The sequence below is a fragment of the Thamnophis elegans genome, chromosome 7 (assembly GCF_009769535.1).
Source record: "Thamnophis elegans isolate rThaEle1 chromosome 7, rThaEle1.pri, whole genome shotgun sequence".
Classification (NCBI taxonomy): Eukaryota; Metazoa; Chordata; class Lepidosauria; order Squamata; family Colubridae; genus Thamnophis; species Thamnophis elegans.
In genome coordinates this window covers 58,395,195-58,414,498 of record NC_045547.1, presented here as the reverse complement: position 1 = coordinate 58,414,498, position 19,304 = coordinate 58,395,195, and the positions used below count along the sequence as shown (strand labels likewise).

General features: G+C 35.6%; 1 protein-coding gene across 1 annotated transcript; it reads right to left on the bottom strand.

The window, feature by feature from the left end:
- Window positions 1–200: 200 nt before the first annotated feature.
- Window positions 201–18,488, bottom strand: CAPZA2 (capping actin protein of muscle Z-line subunit alpha 2). Its single transcript, XM_032221842.1, is given in 11 exon segments — window positions 201–2,359; window positions 3,089–3,151; window positions 6,975–7,046; window positions 8,962–9,019; window positions 9,572–9,651; window positions 12,479–12,642; window positions 12,645–12,684; window positions 13,399–13,462; window positions 14,137–14,188; window positions 16,305–16,366; window positions 18,397–18,488. Coding segments are annotated over 11 exon segments (888 nt in total). The 3' UTR covers window positions 201–2,218.
- Between the last annotated feature and the right edge of the window lie 816 nt (window positions 18,489–19,304).

The window sequence follows — 19,304 nt, the reverse complement described above, 5'->3', positions numbered from 1 at the left end:
TGATTTTTCAACACACCTATGGAAACAAAAGAAAAAGCAAGCAGCATTCTATCCCCACCTGGCAAATAAATTATAAATTTACTGGACAGACATTGTGCGCATGTTGGTTTTTTTTTATCTCAGGATAGATATATTGAACATCATCTACTTTTGAAACTTGAAATTTTACATATTAACAAAATATTTTAAGGATAATACAATAGGATAATTTATATCTTTATTTTAGGAAATTTCATTATTACAATTCTAATGATAAATGTGAAATATTGTCTGTAAAATAGAATTGTACAAAAAAGAATACCATGCATTTTCCAAATACAACTTCCTGCTTTAATTTGCTTTGGAGATTTCACTGAACTATTTAGTTAAGGATTTTCATAATGGGAGTACCGGCCTCCTCTCCTTATATAACTGACATTCGCACTGAAGAACTAAGATTTCTCACAGTATCTGTACAGTTCCCATCGAAATTTGAGGTCAATTAACTTTTGGTACGAGTGGCTATAGTATCATCAAAAAATGTAATTAGATCTAATTAAGTCTTACATGTATGATCAATAATCAATAAGTAGATTTATTGAACCTAATATAGAAGCCATCCTCTACCAACTATTTTTATTCTTTTTATTTTACCAAATCTGCAAAACTATACAATATATATCAACATTTGAGGGATGTTATGTAATAATTAGAAAATATAGTTTACTAGGAATCATACACTTAAATCTAATCTCTTGCTAGAATTTCACCTTGTACCTAATGTGGTATGGAAATAAAACTATACATTGTAACCGTTTCATACAGAAATGTGCCTGGATCATGAAGAGAGTGCCCAGCAAATCCTATTATTGCAGCATCTTACTTCTGTTCTGCTTCCTAAGTAGTCCCAAAAACATATATGCAATGTAAGTTGGAAAAAAGGAACTGATATTCTGAAAAAAAAAATGGCAGCCTATGAAGAAATGATTTTGATAGTCTTCTGATAATTAAAATAAAAAAGCAGAACTGAAATAATTATGAAGTGAAGCAATTATCTTTGCTTGCATTATCTCATCATTATACTGTGATTTATTAAATTTTCTCATCCTTTCCTTTATTTCATTAATTTACTTCTGTAATTGTAAATATGAAATGGAAACTTTTAATTTTCTCCATCAATATTATAAGCTTGAATCAGTTTACAAGGTCCACAACTCTAATTGTGACTGGCAATTTTGTTGCTAAGTGTTGGTCATTAAATAAAACATCATGTGACTGCCACCTAGATCCAAGCCATTTTTGAAAGAAGGGACTGCCTCCATTGAAACTCCCCCACACACATATCTATTTCCCTCCTTATCTCTGCCTTCATTATTTTATTATAGGCTTCTGTTTTTTTTATGTTCAATAAGTTGATTCCTTCTTAAACTTGTTGAAAGATATATATTTGAAATGATAATCATAACTAAATAGAAAATTTGCATGTTTAATTCACACTGATTTTTAGTACATTTCAATTGAAGAAAAAACTGACAGACACACAATGAGTATAGGATTACATATATATAACAATATGCCTTGCTATAATACAATTATGGCTGCATGATAAAATAACTTGATGACTGATAAAATCCCAACTCATCTGAGGTGCTGTCAAATGGAACATTAAATGCATTTTGAACATAAGCACTAATGTTTAATTTCAACTTCTTAAAATTAGATCTTGGCTTAAAAAAAAGTTAACATCAAGCTATTTAAATAACTAAATAGGATTGGATATAGAAATGCTTTTCTCCAGCTTTCAAACAGTGGAGGGGCAGAATATTTCTGCAGTATACATGGTTAAAATCCATGTTGTCCAGAAAAAAAATATTTTCAAAGGAATTGTGTTGTAAGCTGCCTTTTGCATGAAAGCAAAGCAATATGGAATAATTTTATGCAAAAATATTTTTTTTCAAACTGTTTAATTTAACTGAAAACTATAGGCATATCATTATAAAAATCTAAATATATCAGAAGCTCTCAACATTTCAGCTACACTGATTTTTTTTATAACTTTGTAAAGGAGAAACAAATGGACAAATAAAAAGAGTAAGTTACCTAAGCCTTGAGTTCTAACCAAACTACTTACAGTTATTTCAATGGCAAATGGCCAAGGTGATACATCACAATTTTGAATACCTTTGCAATAACTTTATTTTGTACAGAAGAAAAAATTATTATATTTGCCACATTCATTTTAAGCATTTTGCATTTCCTTCCCAATCTTGTAGCTCAGTATCTTGTTCCAGTCAATCTTTGTGCGAGTAACTGGCAGTTGTCGGCGCAAAGCCTTGAAAGTAGTGTCCGACATTGTTTGATAATTTTCACTGATAGCAGTCTGTAACAAAAAGGAAAACATTTCTTAAACAATGCACAATTTGTTGATATAAAGCAACACATTTCCAACTGTATACTTTATCATTATGTTCCAAAACTTTTTTCCATATCTTTATTCGATAAACTCGATAGTCTAAGATTAAATAGAAATATTATATAAATCAAACCTTAGTATATTTTAACAATAATAGAGTTAAATACAGTACCTCTGTATTTTAACTCACTGGGGAAAAACATGTTTTATATCTTATAATTATAAATATAATTTATTGTAATTTGTAATTTTAAGTATCAAGAATGCTTTTACAAGATGATATATTCCTTTCCCAGCATCTGTTCAAATTAAGAACTCAAGATTAAATCAATTGTATCATGTAACAGTGGAGAAAAGAGAATCAAGCAAGTTATAGGAGATTGGATTTTGGACTAAATAGTCTGTTACCATACTGATGAAATAGTGTTCCACAATAGCTGTTACTGCAAATAAGTGACCTGCCAAATGTTATCTCTCTGTGATCACATCCTGAATTGTTGCACATTGTTTTTATACTTTTCTATCATTAAGTATATAGTTGATAAATTTTATTTTATGTATTGCAATCATCTTGAATTTAACAGTTTTGTCTTATTTTGAACATATAATATAAAAGGAAAAACATAACATTTGCCCAGTAAGATTCAGAACAATAGCTGAGACTATATGTAGTAGTCTTATAAAATACCATGATACCTGGTATTCATTTTCTGCAGCCTCTACAATCTTCACAAATTCCTTTGCTGTTTGGGTTTCATTCTATAAAAAAGGAAAACATTTCTGAACTAAAGCTACCATAAATAGTTAACTATCAGTATTAAGATCAAATATGATTTCAAATACAGTACACAAATTGCAGAGAATGTAGATATTTTGTTTAAACTATGACACATATCAGTATTACATCTAGAGGATGATATGAGATGCAGAAAAGCCACAAAATAATATTGTTACCCATTCAACAAACTTTATCACAATATAGACCTCCAGGTTATCCCCACTTAACAATGGTAATTGGAACCAGCAACAAGGTAATGCGCCAACTTATGGCAGTAGTTTTGGAAGTTCCAGAAGCCACTGTTATGTGAATCTCACGTGGCTGCAATGTCCATGGTTATGTGATTATCTTTGTTGGAGGCTGGCAGTGAAGGTTGCAGATGGTAATCACATGACCCAACAGTTGTAATTGTGAGCCAATTGCCAGGTACCTGAATCATGATTACATTACCATAGGGACATTGTGACAGTCGCAACTATGAGGAATGGTTCTAAGTCCCCTTATCCATTGCCATTATCACTTTGAATGGGCACTGAATGAGTGGATTATCTGATTGCAATGCATTTTACATGGAGTGCCTTTACATCGGGGCTTCCCAACTCCCTGGCCTGTACCTTATTTGGACCCAGGCCACGCAAGCTGTGGGCTGGTGTGCACACATGCACAGCTCAACTTGTGAAAGTTGAGCTACACACATTGTGTGTATTGTACACGTGCATGCATGTGTGCCAGCCCACTCTCATGCAGCCCAGTTTCCCTCACCTCAGCCAGGCCAAGCTGCCATGGTTGGGGACTGCTGCTTTAAACAAACTAACTGGTATGAAATGCTATTGCTTGGTACTGGTGGATAAGACTTACCACAGGCATATAATAGTTTTGCTGTAAATCTTGATTTGGCTTCCAAGTACAATTCTACGTACTGGTTTTACCACATAAACTGTATATGGCTTTGTCCTTGGGTGACTTTAGCCTCTTTTAAGAGGAATTAATGCCCTTAATTCCTAAGAGGAAAGGCTCCTGAAAGTCCATGTCTTTTATCTCCTTAAGGCCTTGATGATCCAGAAAGTTAGACAATATTGAATTGTTTTTGGAAAACTTTTGGGGGATAGGAAATAGGCTGCCAGGTTTATAATTAAATTATTAATTGTAGTGTTTTTATTGACTTTATTTTTAATGTTATGCTTATATTGTGAAGAGACTACATAACTTTGGATAAATGTATGTGTATATGTATGTGTACACACACACACACACATTGCAGTTATTAGGCAAATAAGTATTTTGACCATATCATCATTTTTATGCATATTTCCTCCTCCAGGCTGTATAAACTTGAATGCTTAGTGGATATAAGCATATCAGGTGATGTGTATTTGTGTAATGTGGGTTTGGTCTAAGGAAATTAACACCCTATTATCAAGGTATGCATAATTATTTGGCAGCTTCTTTTCCTCAGGTAAAATGGGCCAAAAAAGATATTTAACTGACTTCGAAAAATCAAAAATTATAAAAAAGTCTTTCAGAGGGATGCAGCAATTTTTGAAATTGCTAAGATATTGGGGCATGACCATTAAATGTTTTATTGCAAATAGTTAAGAGAGTCACAAGAAACGTGTTGAGAAAAAAAGATGCCCATTAACCGCCAAAGAATCAAACATGAAGCTGTCAAGAACTCATTATCTTCCAGTGCTGTCATATTCTGGAACCTACCTGGAGTGCCCAGAAGCACAAGGTGTTCAGTGCTCACAGACATAGCCAAGATAAGGAAGGTTGAAACTCAACCACCAATGAACAAGACGCATAAGATGAAAGAAGCAAGATTGAGCAAAGAAATATCTGAAGACAGATTTTTCAACAGACTGATGAGATGAGAGTGACTCTTGACAGACCAGATTTGACTCAGAGGCCAGCAAGGTGGAGGTGGGGTACTGGTATGGACTGGTATTATTAAATATGAGCTAGTTGGATATTTTTGGGTTGAAGATGGGACTCAAAATCAACTCCCAAACCTACTGCCAGTTTTTAGAATACACTTTCGTCAAGCAGTAGTACAGGAAAAAGTTTGCATCTTTCAAGACCACCATGATTTTTATGCAGGACAATGCTCCACATGCATCAAAGTACTCCACTGTGTGGCTGGTCCAGTAAAGGCTTTAAAGATGAAATAATAATCATATGGCCCCTTCCTCATCTGAATCCTATTGAAAACTTGTAGGCCCTTCTTAAATGGCAGATTATGGTGAAGGAAAACGGTACACCTCTCTGAACAGTGTCTGGGAGGCTGTCCTTGCTGCTGCACAAAAGATGATGATCAACAGAAGAAGAAAGTGACAGACTCCATAAATGGAAGGCTTATGACTGTTATTGAAAAGAAGGGTGGCTATATCGGTCAGATTTTATTTTTATTTTTTTTGCAGCCAGAAGTGTTTATTTGTATATTGAGTTTGTTTATTATTCTCACAGATGCAAATAAACAAGTGAGATGGGCAAATTTTCATTTTTCATTTAGTTGCCCAATAATTCTGCACATTAATAGTTGCCCAATAATTGTGCATAGATAGATATTCTTCTAAGAAAGCCAAAAGCTCACTTTTACTTTCTTAAATATTCAAGGTTTGAGGTTTATTAATATTTGGACTGACTAGAGAGCATTGTAGTTGTTCAAAAATAAAATTAATCCTTCAAAATAAATTTGTCTAATAATTGTGCACAGTGTGCACAGTGCACACACACGTATTACAGTTTAATGGGTAAAATAACAGGATAAAAACTGGAAGACTGTGAGTTCTAGTTCCACCATAGTCACAAAACGAGCTGGGCGACCTTGACCCTATCACTTTCTTTTCAGCTCTAGAAAGCAGGCAGTATCAAAGCACTTCTGAAAACTTCCTAAGCAAGCAGTTATCAGGAATCAACACTTACTTGAAGACACACACACATAAAACACAGAGGCAATTATGACTCCTAAAATTAATTCTCCAAAAGGTATAGATTTCACTAACTTCCTCTTTTTCTTATAGCTATCTGTCCAGAGCAAATAAAACACTGTTCATTTATAGTCAGATGATTTAATTGATGGAAGTAAAATTTACTTCCAGTAAAATTAATAAAAATGTATTGCTTAGCTTTGCCTAAAAATAAAGTTAACATGAAAAGCTTCAATTCTTCTTCTGTTTAAATTGTTTCATACTTTCAGCAGCTAGGAGCCAGATATCCACAGGTAAAATTTCTATTTTTATTTCTGAAACAGCAGCTGTTTATAAAAAATACTTTTATTGAATAAAATATACTTTCAAAATGAAATAGAATATGAATTTGGAAACTTCTATATTAAAAGAAGTCTCAAATAGTTCATTACAATGAATTTTACTTACAAATAATGTTTGTACTAATGATTCAGAAAATAAAACCTATCAGCTTTGTAGATCAAAGTGTTACTCTTGTCAATTTCTGTTAATAAAGTCAATTGTAGAAAGAGATCTAAGTACTTTTTCCACTTATATGTAAATGTTCCTTCAAAGGGAACATACATGTAATTCTGCCAAGTCACAATGACGAAAAAGTTACTTGCATGTGAAAATGTAATTTTCATACTTATACATCAACATCAGTTACATGTAATGTAATGACCTTGTGATACGTTATCATGTGCCACACATACACACATCAGGAATATTACCTAAAGGTGGGACAGGTTGCTTATTGCTACTTGTATGTTCATTTTTATTAGCATGCTAACTGTTAAATATGTAATATGAAAAATATGTAATGTTCTTATACTAATGCACAGGAAAAGATACTTACAGTCACTGTTAGAGAATCTTGTATGTCTTTATGACTCACTAGTTGAACATTTCCATCTTCATAATAATGAACCTACATATAGAAAGTTCACAGTAAAATAATTACAAACAGAAGCAGCAGCATATATTAGTGATATTTTTTGCCTTCCAAAATATCGTATTTTTCGGAGTATAAGACGCATCTTCCCCCCCCCCCCAAAAAGAGGCTGAAAATCTGGGTGTCTTATACACTGAATACAGCATTTTTTTGCCTCCCGAAACCCCACCCCTTCACCAAAATGGCTGCACATAGCTTTTAGAAGGCTTTCAAAGAGCTCCTGGGGGCTGGGGAGGGCAGAAATGAGTGAAAAATGGACCGTTCTTTGCCACCCAGCCTCCAGCAGCACTCTATAAGCTTCCTAAAGGCTATCCATGCAATTTTTCTGACAAAAAAATGGGCCCATTTTTGCGAAAAATGTATTGTTTTTTGCTCGTTTTTGGGGGGGCACCCCCAGGAGCACTCTGCAAGCCCCCTAAAGGCTATTCATGCCTTTTTTTTGAAAAAAAAAAAAAAAAGGCGGGGCATTTTCACGAAAAATGAGCCAGTTTTGGGAAGTTTGCAGAGTGCAAAAACTTTTTTTAAAATATTTGCTTCTACAAAATATTGGTGCGTCTTATACTCCAGTGCGTCTTATACTCTGAAAAATATGGTAAGAAATAATCTTGATTGAGATATGATTCAAATGTCAAAGATTCAAATACTTTTAAATCTAATAAAACAACCCCGTACCACTTGTAGATTTAAATTTACTTATATTGTTCAGATCTTATTTTTATCGTTTAATATAAACCTTTAAGATTTCAAAGTGGTATATTTAATATTCTTTTCAGTTTTCCACAAATATAACCCTGTGAAGTAAATTGGATGGAGAGAAAGTGGACCAAAACTGCACAGCAAGATGTTTTGTGTGCAAGAACGGACTTGAAGAAATGTCTCTTTGCAGTAGACATTAATCATTATAAAGTACTACACTGGCTGTGTATTTTTACTTTGTTTTGATGAAAGAGCATAGGTATGCCTAATGTGCCAAGCGGCGGGAGCTGGGGGGCAGGCAGAGCGCCATGTGCCTTGGCACCTTAGGGATACCTCCTAGGTTAGTGAATAGCGCTCTGCCCGGCTGGAGAGGGTTTGCCGGGCAGCTGCTTGTGAGCATTGTCATGGCTGCTTCGCCCCTGAGGCTATGCCTGGCTCTTCGGGAGGTCACTTGCAAGGGAACAACTGCCCGGCAACCCCCCTCCGGCCAGGCAGAACGCCACTCCCCAACCTAGCGGTATCCCGAAGGCGGCAAGCAACATGAACACTTTGCCCCCCGCAGCTTGGTGCCTTCGGGATACCGCTAGGTCGGTGAGCAGTGCTCTGCCTGGCCTGAGGGGTGGTGGTTATCCAGGGGGCTTATTTTCGGGGGTGGGCTTATATTTTGCCCACGCAAAAAATGGCAAGGCGTTAGTTTCAGGACAGGTCGTATTTTCGGGGAAATGCGGTAGTACTGAAAAAGTGACTTTTCAGTTACAACCTTTGCAGCATCCCTCCATGATCAAGTGATCAAAATTCAGATGCTTGGCAACTGGTTCATATTTATGACAGTTGCAGTGTCCCAGGATCATAAGATCCCTTTTTGGGACCTCCTGACAAGCAAAGTCAATGGGGAAGCCAGATTTGCTTAACAATCAGGTTACTAACTGCAGTGATTCATTTAATAATTAAGGCATGAAAGGTCGTAAAATCAGGCAAAAGTCACTTAACAAATGTGACACTTAGCAACAGAAAATTGGGGCTCAATTGTAGTCATAAGTGAAGGACTACCTGTACATTTTCCCAACAGAAAAATGCAAAATGATCTTTAAAAATATACGTAAATTATGTTTTGAGATTTGCATGGGATATTATTAAGCTATTGAGTTTATTTTGGAAAATTGGGATAACCATACCTGAATTTTAAGATACCTGCTACCTGGGTGGTTGAAGGCGTTATTGTGAATTTCCATTCTGATCGCCAACGACCATTCCTTTAAAAAGAAAACACAAATTCAAAAGGAAACAGAGGAGGGAGGGAAGGTGGGGGGAAAGGAGAGAACTATGTCTTGAAAATTATCACTACAAAATGCTTTTTTTTTTTTTAAAGACATATTTCAAGGAGTTCTGCTTTGGCTCTTCAAAGGCTTTCCCAATCTTCAACTCTTTATACTGTATTTAAAAGTAGTAAAAGTAAAAATTTCAACACACACGCACACCTGTATATTAGGCATAACCTTTTCAAATTAACAAGTGTTTATGCAATATAGCTCAAAATCACGGACCAATTTAATATATTGATCTCTCACTGAAGCCTCTGCCAAGTCTCCTAAACTTGCTCTGGAGAACTGAAGAATATTTACAGCATGTTTTGTGAGATACATTTAGGAGACTCAGAGAGGGAGACTAGTGTGTCACAACTGAAATATATAACAATTGATATTACCCAAGATAAAACGTATATTTTAAAATTAAACATGATGAAATCAAAACGCTAATAAAACTTCCTTTGAAATCTATTTCTAAATAAAGTAGTATATACATACCAAAAGTTCTTTGCTTGAAACTGATGACTTTCAATGCAAACAATAATTGTTTGATGTCCATCAATAGTTTTTCCATATACCTTAATCACAAATGGAGGAAATGTTAACTTTCAAACTTTAATTTGTATCATAAAAACACCTTCAGACAAGGACATTAGTTTTCATTAAAAACATATTGCTAATATACAGTACATTTAGGGATCCATCAAAATACTGAATAACCTAAAATAATATTGGCTAATAAATAATAACATGCTAAACAACAAATTTGGAAATAGAAGAATTTCATTTAATTCGCAGAAATATTGCTTCTGATAAAATAAGAATACTTCTTTTCTTATGCTGTAATGAAAAACAAAAGAAAGCACTTTTCCCATGAACTTCCTGGCAAATTGTAGCTTAAACTGAATTTCACAAATTCATTTACCGTATTTTCAGAGTATAAGGCGCACCGGAATATAAGACACACCAATATTTTTGTCCTCCCTGCCCCCCCCCCCCCGGAGCACTCTGCAGAGCTCCCAAATCCTCTGAAAACTGAAGCATGCAGAAAGTTTGGGAGGCCTGCAAAGTGCTTCTGGGGGCCGGGGAGGGCAAAAACGTGATGTATGGAGGCTCCATCATCCTAAAGGGTAAGGCTTTTATCGATCTCAAATCCGCTTTTCTCTACCCCCTCCCCAGGGCAGGGCAGGACTAAACATATCTCTCTGCACTTTATTTTTTCCCCTTCCCTCTGACCGGCGACCATGCAGAGCTGCTGGGTCCAAGGAGCAGCAGTCGGCTCGCTTCTTCTCTTCAGTGAGGAGAGAAAGAGACAGGGGGCTGCTGAATTGCTGCTGCTGCGCTCGACCGGGAACGGCCCATTGGGCAAGGAGGGGTTGGGGATCCCTTTCATTTGGATTAATGGTTCCTCGTGGTGGTCCCTGAGCCCCAAAGAAGACGACCTAGCAAGGCTGCCTCCTTGAGCAACCGGGCTTGTTCACAGCCCTCTTCGCAACCCCGCTTCCTTAGTCTCGGTGGAAAAGCAGGTACCAGGCTCCCAGCTACCATATCTCTTTGCTGCATGACAGATCTGGGCAGATTGGAGGTGGAGGAAGAGAAGAGGAACAGATTGGGAAGTTAAAAACCTGAAATGGGATACAATCAAGCTCCTGAGATCGCTTTGCTGCCACTCCAAAATGCTGTTACTGTGATCTCTGCCGCCTGAAACTGCCCGAGAAGGGGCAGGTGAAGTGGACTCTGCAGAGATCGCTGTAACAGCATTTTGGGTGGCAGCACAGTGATCCAAAGCCAAAGCCTTTGAATCAAGCTTGATTGTACCCCATTCAAGGTTTTTAACTTCCCAATCTAGCATCCTAAGAAATCTAGCGTCTCTGAGGCACCTTTCATTTGCAGGAGGAGGAGGAGGAGGGTGGCATATACAAAAGCCTCTAAGTAACTTGGAAAGAAAGTCGTGCTTTTCGAACGGTGGTTTTTGGCAGTTTCCAAGCGCAGCTTTCTTATGAGTGGATCATGGAGGAAAGCATTTTCAGGCGGCGAATCCCCTCCCCAAATCCAAAAATGGTGTGTACCGAAGGCGCTGTCACCTGAACGCTCTTTCCTCCATGAGCCTCACGTTTCAGGTGGCGGATCTGGCCAGCGGAAAAGATAAGGCGCGTCTGCGGTGGAAGGAGGCTCGGCAGTATCAGAGGGGCGGCAAGCATTAAACTGCTCCTGAGAGGGCCTTCAAAAGGCTTTCAGTGCAATTCCCTGGGCCACTTCGGGAATCAGGCTCCATGTGAAAGTGAGGATCCCCGCTGCCTGGAACCACCTGAAAATCTGATGTGCGGACCAGGTGGGCGGGGCTACATTCAGAGTATGACGCACCAGATTTTCACCCTTTTGGGGGGGGGGTAAAAAGGTATGTCTTATACTCTGAAAAATACAGTATATTCACCTGGCTGAATTCATCTATTACAGGGTGCAATAATATAACTTTAGATTTTACTCATTATGATTTGGCATGATGATGAAATATTTATATGGGTAAAAATCATTGTTACTATTAGGACTAAATGCATCTACTTGTTATTGATTATGGTTACATATTATCTCCATCAGTGAACCCAATGTACCTTTAAATACTAGTTATTGGTAGATATAGGGTACTAATATGCTCATATTTTGTATATAGCCTTACTCAAGAATCAAACACTGTGGAAACAGAATAGTTGTGGAAACAGAAAGCTCTTAGCCTCATTCTGCTGAATTCTTTGTATATTTTTTACCTATAAGGGATGTAGAAAACATTCTCTACATACTGAGATAAGATAGTGAATAAAAGATGGTGATACATGGCAGTTAAAGGGAGACAATACAGGTATTCATTAACTTAACCATTCAATTAGTGACTATAAAAGCACTGAAAAAGTGATTTATGACCAGTTTTCACACTTATGACTGCTGTAGCATCCCATGGTCAAAATTTGGGTGCTTGGCATGTATTTATGAGTGTTCTACAGTTCGGGGTCATGTGGTCACCATTTGTAATTTTCCCAGCTGACTTCCAACAAGCAAAATCAACGGGGGAAACCAGATTCACTTAATAACCAAATGATTTACTTAAGACCTGCAGTGATTTGTCTAAAAACCGTGACCAAAAAAAGGCATGGGGCATTACTCAAATGCCTTGCTTAGAACCAGAAATTTTAATTCAATTGTGGTTCTAAATAGTAATGTAAATTTACTGGAAAGGGCATGGATAAGGTGGCTGGTATGTATGTAACAAAATCAGTGGACAGGCCATACAGAGAAAGACACAAAAGCAGAGCAAGTGCACCAATCTTTCTGTACATATATTTTGACAGTTAAATGATGCAATCTAAATAATAGTTTTAATCCAAGCATTTTTCAGATCCTGATACTTACTGTGCAGGCACCATTTGGATAGTGTTCCTTCACATATGCTCTCATTGCTGTTTCTATGGAGTTTCGCCATGACTCAATTGCATTTTCAACATCGTGAGGCTTTGGATCTGTAGCCTCCTTTCGTAAATGATCAAATTTAAAAGCAATCTTATTTTTTGGATCAAAAATTTTCCATTGCCTAAGTCACCATGCTCTGTTATTAATACCTACAAAAAAGTTATAAAAGGGGCATTTCTAAGTTAATATTTCTACTTCTTTTAATTAATATAGACAGTACTTTTTATACACATCTGATATCATAGTGTACATTAACAATTTTAAGTGCAAAATCCATCGCATATAAAGAATATGAAGTTTGAATAGAAAATTAAAATAACTCATAATATCAATTAGTATTTATTTTCATAGAGCTTTTCCCCTAAAAGAAATAGATGATTAAATCAATTATATGATTGGCTAACATTCTACTTGCTTAACATCTACCCAGTTTAATGTCTGGAGAGAGTAGTGGTCCAAGGTACTTTATTAGGGTCTAACCTCTACCAAGCCACCTGGTTTTGACCTGCCTCACATTGTTTGGATAAAATTGTACAGAATTAGGTGTGATACTGGAAGAAGTGGGGATAAAAGAGTCCCTTTGTTGCGATTGTGATGTTGATATGCAAACAATTAAACGTATTGTGCAAAATTGCCCACAACGTACGTTCTTTGGTTCCCTAGATGATCTACATGAAGGAACCCTAGAGATGATCACCTGGATAGCTGAATTCAACATCCAGTTATGAGATCATTGCCACACCCACGTAGAATTCTTGTATATAATTATGTGCATTGTTCATATATGCTTACTTCTTTTCTGTCATATTCCCATCAGATGTTAAATAATAATAATTTTCAAACTTAAATATTTTCAAAGATACCTGTTCATCATAGCCTTCTATTTTAGCTGGAGTAAACTGGTCCAAATTATACTGTGCAAATGCACTAGAAAGACAAGAGACATCAGACAAATTTTTTGCTACATATTAAAGTAAGTACTAAAACAAATATGTATTTCTAATCACTATATCCTCTAGATTTGGGGTCAAAAACCGGGCCATGCAAACAAATGAAGATCCATCCAAGGGATGCAGACAGCACACAAGACCTTACCCTCTGCTCTGTGGAAAAACCTCTCCCCACAGAACCGGTCCATGGTGCCCAAAGGATTGTGACTTGTCTTTAATTAACATGTTGCGTGAATGGGATAAGTAAAGGAACTATGCTGTTTTTAGCAGTGTATAATAAGTCATGTATTGGTTTACACAAGTGACGTGCTAGCAGGGATGCATAATCTGTCTGTATTTTCCTATTTCTTTTGAATCCAACAAAATAACTGGTTTGGTTGGATGCAAAAAGTTGTACTGACTAAGTTTCACATTCCTACTTCGCTTATACATAAGACTGACTAGACTGTTCAACAAACTGGAGTTAAAAATTTAATGTAATTTATTTTTAAAAAATTTAATTTCAAATTTATTTTAATTCAGCAACTACAATTTTGAAGGCAATGAAAATATATCCTCTTCCCTGCCTACCTACCAATATAAATTTTCAGTAGTGTCATGCTTTCTTAATGCAATGAAAGATATGTATTATATAAAGGGTTTAATACTTACTGTGCTGCTCCTTCCCTGAGAAGATTATCATTATTAAGTAGCAAACGAACATCTGAAAAATACTGAGCATTAGTATTTGGTGAATATAGTGGATATAAACCCAGTCAGAAAAATATCTGCTAATAAAAAATATACATCTCAAATGCATGCCAACCAAACTAAAGGTTTTTAATGCTAAATATTTGGTACCAGCTATTTATATGGATGAAATATACTTCTTGGAAGTTTCACAGGAAATAGCAGTTACATTTTCTGGGGGATCTATTGTATATTTAACTGGACATAACTTTGCAATTCTGGCCAAAAAATGAACACATCGGTATATAATGTAATAATAAGTAGAATATTAAAAAGCTTAACAAACTCATAAAAATATAACAAGCATTTATATAAACTCAAATTTAGAAATTCATTCAAAATTCATCCTTACATTTCAATATGCACATAATAGAGTTCAATATTTATTGTAAACTGTCAGAACCTGCACTTATATAAACAAACAGAATGTATCACACAGTAGCTTACAATGGCATTATGTTCATTATGCAGCTAGGAACTAAAGAATTAAAATGTTTCAAGGTTTAAACAGCAGTTTCACTTCAATGACGCTTCTTGTAACTGGTGTTTCTTTAATTCATACGTTTCACAGGAAGAAAAAAATGGGGACAAAATAATGAGTAAAAGCCCTCAGGCAAGCATAGGATTTGAGGCAAGAGAATCACTCTGAGGTTGTCTTTCTCAAGACTGGTACCATTTTAAATGCTTATAGCTTGATTATTGCCAGTTTCAATTTAAAGACAATTGGTGTCTCTAGAAATTATATGAAGTCTACTCTACTTGTTAACACCTCTTCAGCAACTGTCATGGCTAATCATTTTGTAAGTTATTTTTTTTAAATGTCTAATTTTATATCATTTTCTCAAACCCTCTCAAACTCTTCATAAAAGGGAAGTATGCAGATCTCTTAATTAGGCTTAAACCAATTGTCAATTCCACAGCTTAGTCCTCCACTGTAACAAAGAACATGACATGGGGGAGGACTTACCGGTAATTATACTGTATTTTAAATAGAATATTTTAACATCATAACTTTAAGCTTATATTCAATATACTTTCTTTTTATACCTAACAGTAATACATATTTTAAAATTGTTAATCACGCATACATAAATGTAACTCAAAAGCAGATGTGTACAAATGCTTCTAATTTAAACTATTTCAGATTGAAAGACCTGGTTCATGCTGGACAAAATCAAATCTTCATTTTGGCATAAGATAATATCAAATATGCCAAAGAATTACCGGTCTATAAGATGAAACCCACCCACCTCCAAAAAAGTGCATGGAAATATCTCTGCTTCTTATAGAGTGAATGTTGCCAAAGCCCCACCTTTCAGCTTCTGCCTTCCAGCAATTTGCCTCCTTGCGGCAAAAAGCAAACAGCCTGGCCAGCTTCAGCATAGTCTGATTTAGCATGAACAGCTGATTGGCAGTTATATCAGCCTGCCAGAATACCACCAATCAGTTGTTCCAGGCTGTGGCGATTGCCACTGCCCATCGCCTCTGCAAGCCCCATTTTCGGCCTCCTTGTGTCCCATTTTTGGCCCGTTCCAGGGGACAGGGATTGCTGCTGCCTATTGCTGCTGATTGGCGGTAGCAGCAGTCACGGTGGCGGTAATGGAATGGGTCAAAATGGAACACATGGAAGCCGAAAATGGGGTGTGTGGAGGTAGCGAAAGGTGGTGGTAGCGATCGAGGTGGTAGCGATCGACGCAACCTGGAACAGCTGATTGGAGGTCAATCCAATCATCAATCAGCTGCTCGTGCTAAATCAGGCTGTTCTGAAACTGACCAAGTTGTTTGCTGCAAGGAGGCATATTGCTGGGAGCCAGAGGCAATTTTTTTTTCTTGTTTGCCTGCTCAAAAGCTAGTTTTATGGTTCGGAGCATCTTATAGTGTGAAAAATACGGTACATCAATTTCAGTAATAGGAAAATCTATGAGCATTTCAAGCATCCAGGAAGTTTGGAACAGCAGCTTTGGACTCTAACCATGATGCTTCAAATTTGAGATGGCCAAAATCTGAAACAGGACACTTGTATTTCAAAAAAGGGATGCTGCACTGTATATAGGCTATCTGAAATGAAAATTAACATATGGCATGCTCACCGTTAAAAACTTCATTGAATTCTCCTGGTGGAGCATGGATGATGAATTTGCTGCTATGCCACCTAAATTAAAACAAATGGTATTTTTCAACCAAATTTGTAAGGAAACAAGAATAGTGTTTCAAAAAACTGAAGTGTATTAAAAGAACTGGATTTATTTTTCAGGAAGAAATGTATGTATACCTTAATTCTACTATGCAATTGTTATAGAAGTTTGGCTATTAACTTAAACACAAAAAACCATAGCAGCCATAGCACAATTTAGACATAATACTGTGGGAGGTGAGAAAATAATAATCTTTCAGGAATGAACTGCCTGAAATATCTCAGAACAATATTTATTTCCAATACATTACTAACAGTAACTTCAAAGGTGGGATTTTTGTTAGGACTGCAACTGCAAGATGGGCGGCTTACTTTTACTTCTAAAACTAACATGACTCATATTATAAGCTGCCTCCCAATTATACTACCTAAAGCAGTTGTTTCTTTGTAATGAAAGGCTTTGTCAAATGAACACAAAACAACAATACAATAATGTGGGTTAACTTTTCCAATACTTTCAGTAAACTGCTAATGTGCATAACTTTTAATACAACTTTTAAATTCTTTAATTCTACCAAATGTAATACACTAGACAATAACATATTACTGTTAAACAAGAGATCAAGCTTTTTACAATTGTAAAGACGGCACTATTTATCATCTGGTCAAAAGGAAAGAAATACTGGGACAAGGCTTTAATTCAGAATTCAGAAAATTATTTAAATATAAAGTTAAAGCCAGAAGTCTTCTTTTTAGGTCTGCTAGACAAAGCGTTTGAAAGTTATTTTAAATGTTGACTGCAGCAAAAAAATTGTATGCACAGAGAAAGAAAAATATTAGTTCCCACAATGGAAGAATGGATGCTAAAGGTGATGGACCTGGTGGAGATATCAATTGATTGTCTAAATTAAAGAGAATTTGTTTAGGCTTTTTTTCCACTTGAAAACCACTTCTGGACTTAATTCTCGAAATGAAATTTTGATTTTCGCTTTTGCCTAAATTGACTATGTTTTATGAAATAGTGTGAAATAATTAGAAATGTAAAAAGATTGTATTTACAACTTTTCTTGTAACTGCACTGAAAAAAGCTGTAAGTCACTACCTGTTTCTTTCTCTTTAGTCTTTGCACTTTTTACCTTTTTTTACTTTTTTATATTTGTATTTATCTATAAAAAACTTTAATAAAACTTTGAAAAAATACTACAAATGTGAACTACAATACAAATATGCATATTACAATTTAAACAAGAATATTAGAGATTCATAGAAGAGATAAGAAATGAGAGACGCTCTTCTTAACTTCTTCATGTTTATGACCACAACGGAAATCAATTTAGTCAAAAGCAAAACCATCCATCAAGTTCATGCCTTTATAAGGCAATAGCAATGCTTAGATTAGTATTTACAATTCTTGCAATACAGAAATACACATAACTTTGACAGAAATGTTGATAATTTAAAATAATATTGTACTATTCCTATTATAAGTATATTTATTAATAAACTAGTGATAATTAATAAGTAGATACTATAATTAAAGTAAGTTATCTTTCCCTTTTTTTCTTAGTTGCATATTCAGTTTGTTTCTTTCTCTAATTTTTTCATCTTAAAGAATATTGTAGGAAAGTGGGTGGACTCTTCCTCCCTCACATATAAATGAATGAAGAACCAGGATAGGAGCACCTCACTGCAATATCTAACTCTACGTTACTAAAACACTTGTGTTTCTACCTTCAAATTAGTCTACCACAACAATTTTTGAATCAAGATATCGAAAAACTGCTAACTGAAAGAATGCATAAGAATTTGGGGGATCTGTTACTCCTGAAGAATTGAAACTTCATGATGTCCAGACCAGTTTTATTCATAACATTGTGGCCATTCCAACATTCCTGCAAACACATGATCATGATTGCCAACATTCCTTAAATTTCCTGACAAAACTTACTATCAAGTATTTGTTATCTTTAAGTATATTCCAGAGTTATTTAAGAATATGTTACTTATCTGTAAGAATCTCACTGGTTTTACATTTGAGTTAAGCATACTTGGGACTAACATCTGAAGTCTCTAATTGTTTTATATCAGCAAGATTTAAAATCAAAACTATTTCTGGAGTCTTAAGGTACATATTTGACATGTTTCTGAAATTGAAGTAAGGATCATTCATATACAGTGTGTCCCCTCCCTCCCCCCCCACCCGGGTTTGGGAGGAAGATCTATTAAGTCTAAAGGAAGATCTGAATGTTTGGTTTTAGGTTGAAAATAGGGGAATCCTACTTTTGCTTTCAGCTCTTTGCAATAGAAACTCAGTTATGTAATTTCTTACTACCTCAGTTCCTTGTTTTTATTTAGCATATTATTTAAAGATATTCTGTCAACATGTTTTACAATGAAAACCGTTAAGACAGACAGTTCCAGATTTTGTGCAACTTTCTCATCTTCCTTTAACACTCTATTTCTTAGTCATCCAAATGTGGAAATTCAGGGTACCTGCTGATTTATTATATTTTTTGCAAATCTGTATTCAGAGTATGCTACAAAATGTAGTGTGTTTTGAGGAAGTAGGGTTCCTGTTTAAAATTTAAAGTTGCTTAATATTCCCCCATGAAACCTATCTAAATTATTTCCTCATACATTTGCATTTCCTCTTTACTTTAAACAAGCATAGAGTTGTGCAGCATAATAATCTGGTTCGTAACCTAAAAGTACTGGAAGAAAGCCCCCTTCCTCTTCTTTTCAATGATATTACCAACTACAGGAGAAAGATGGGGCAAATATAAATTCCTTGTGTAAATTCTGTTTATACAAAGATTGTCTTTCTGGGCTCTACCTAGCTATTTAAGCTCATGCATGTTGAAAACAGGATGGGTTTTTTCTCTTTTTCTTCCCAAATTGCTGCAACATCAGGGTGACATCTGGAAGATATTTCAAACTTCTACATGAAAATTGAATT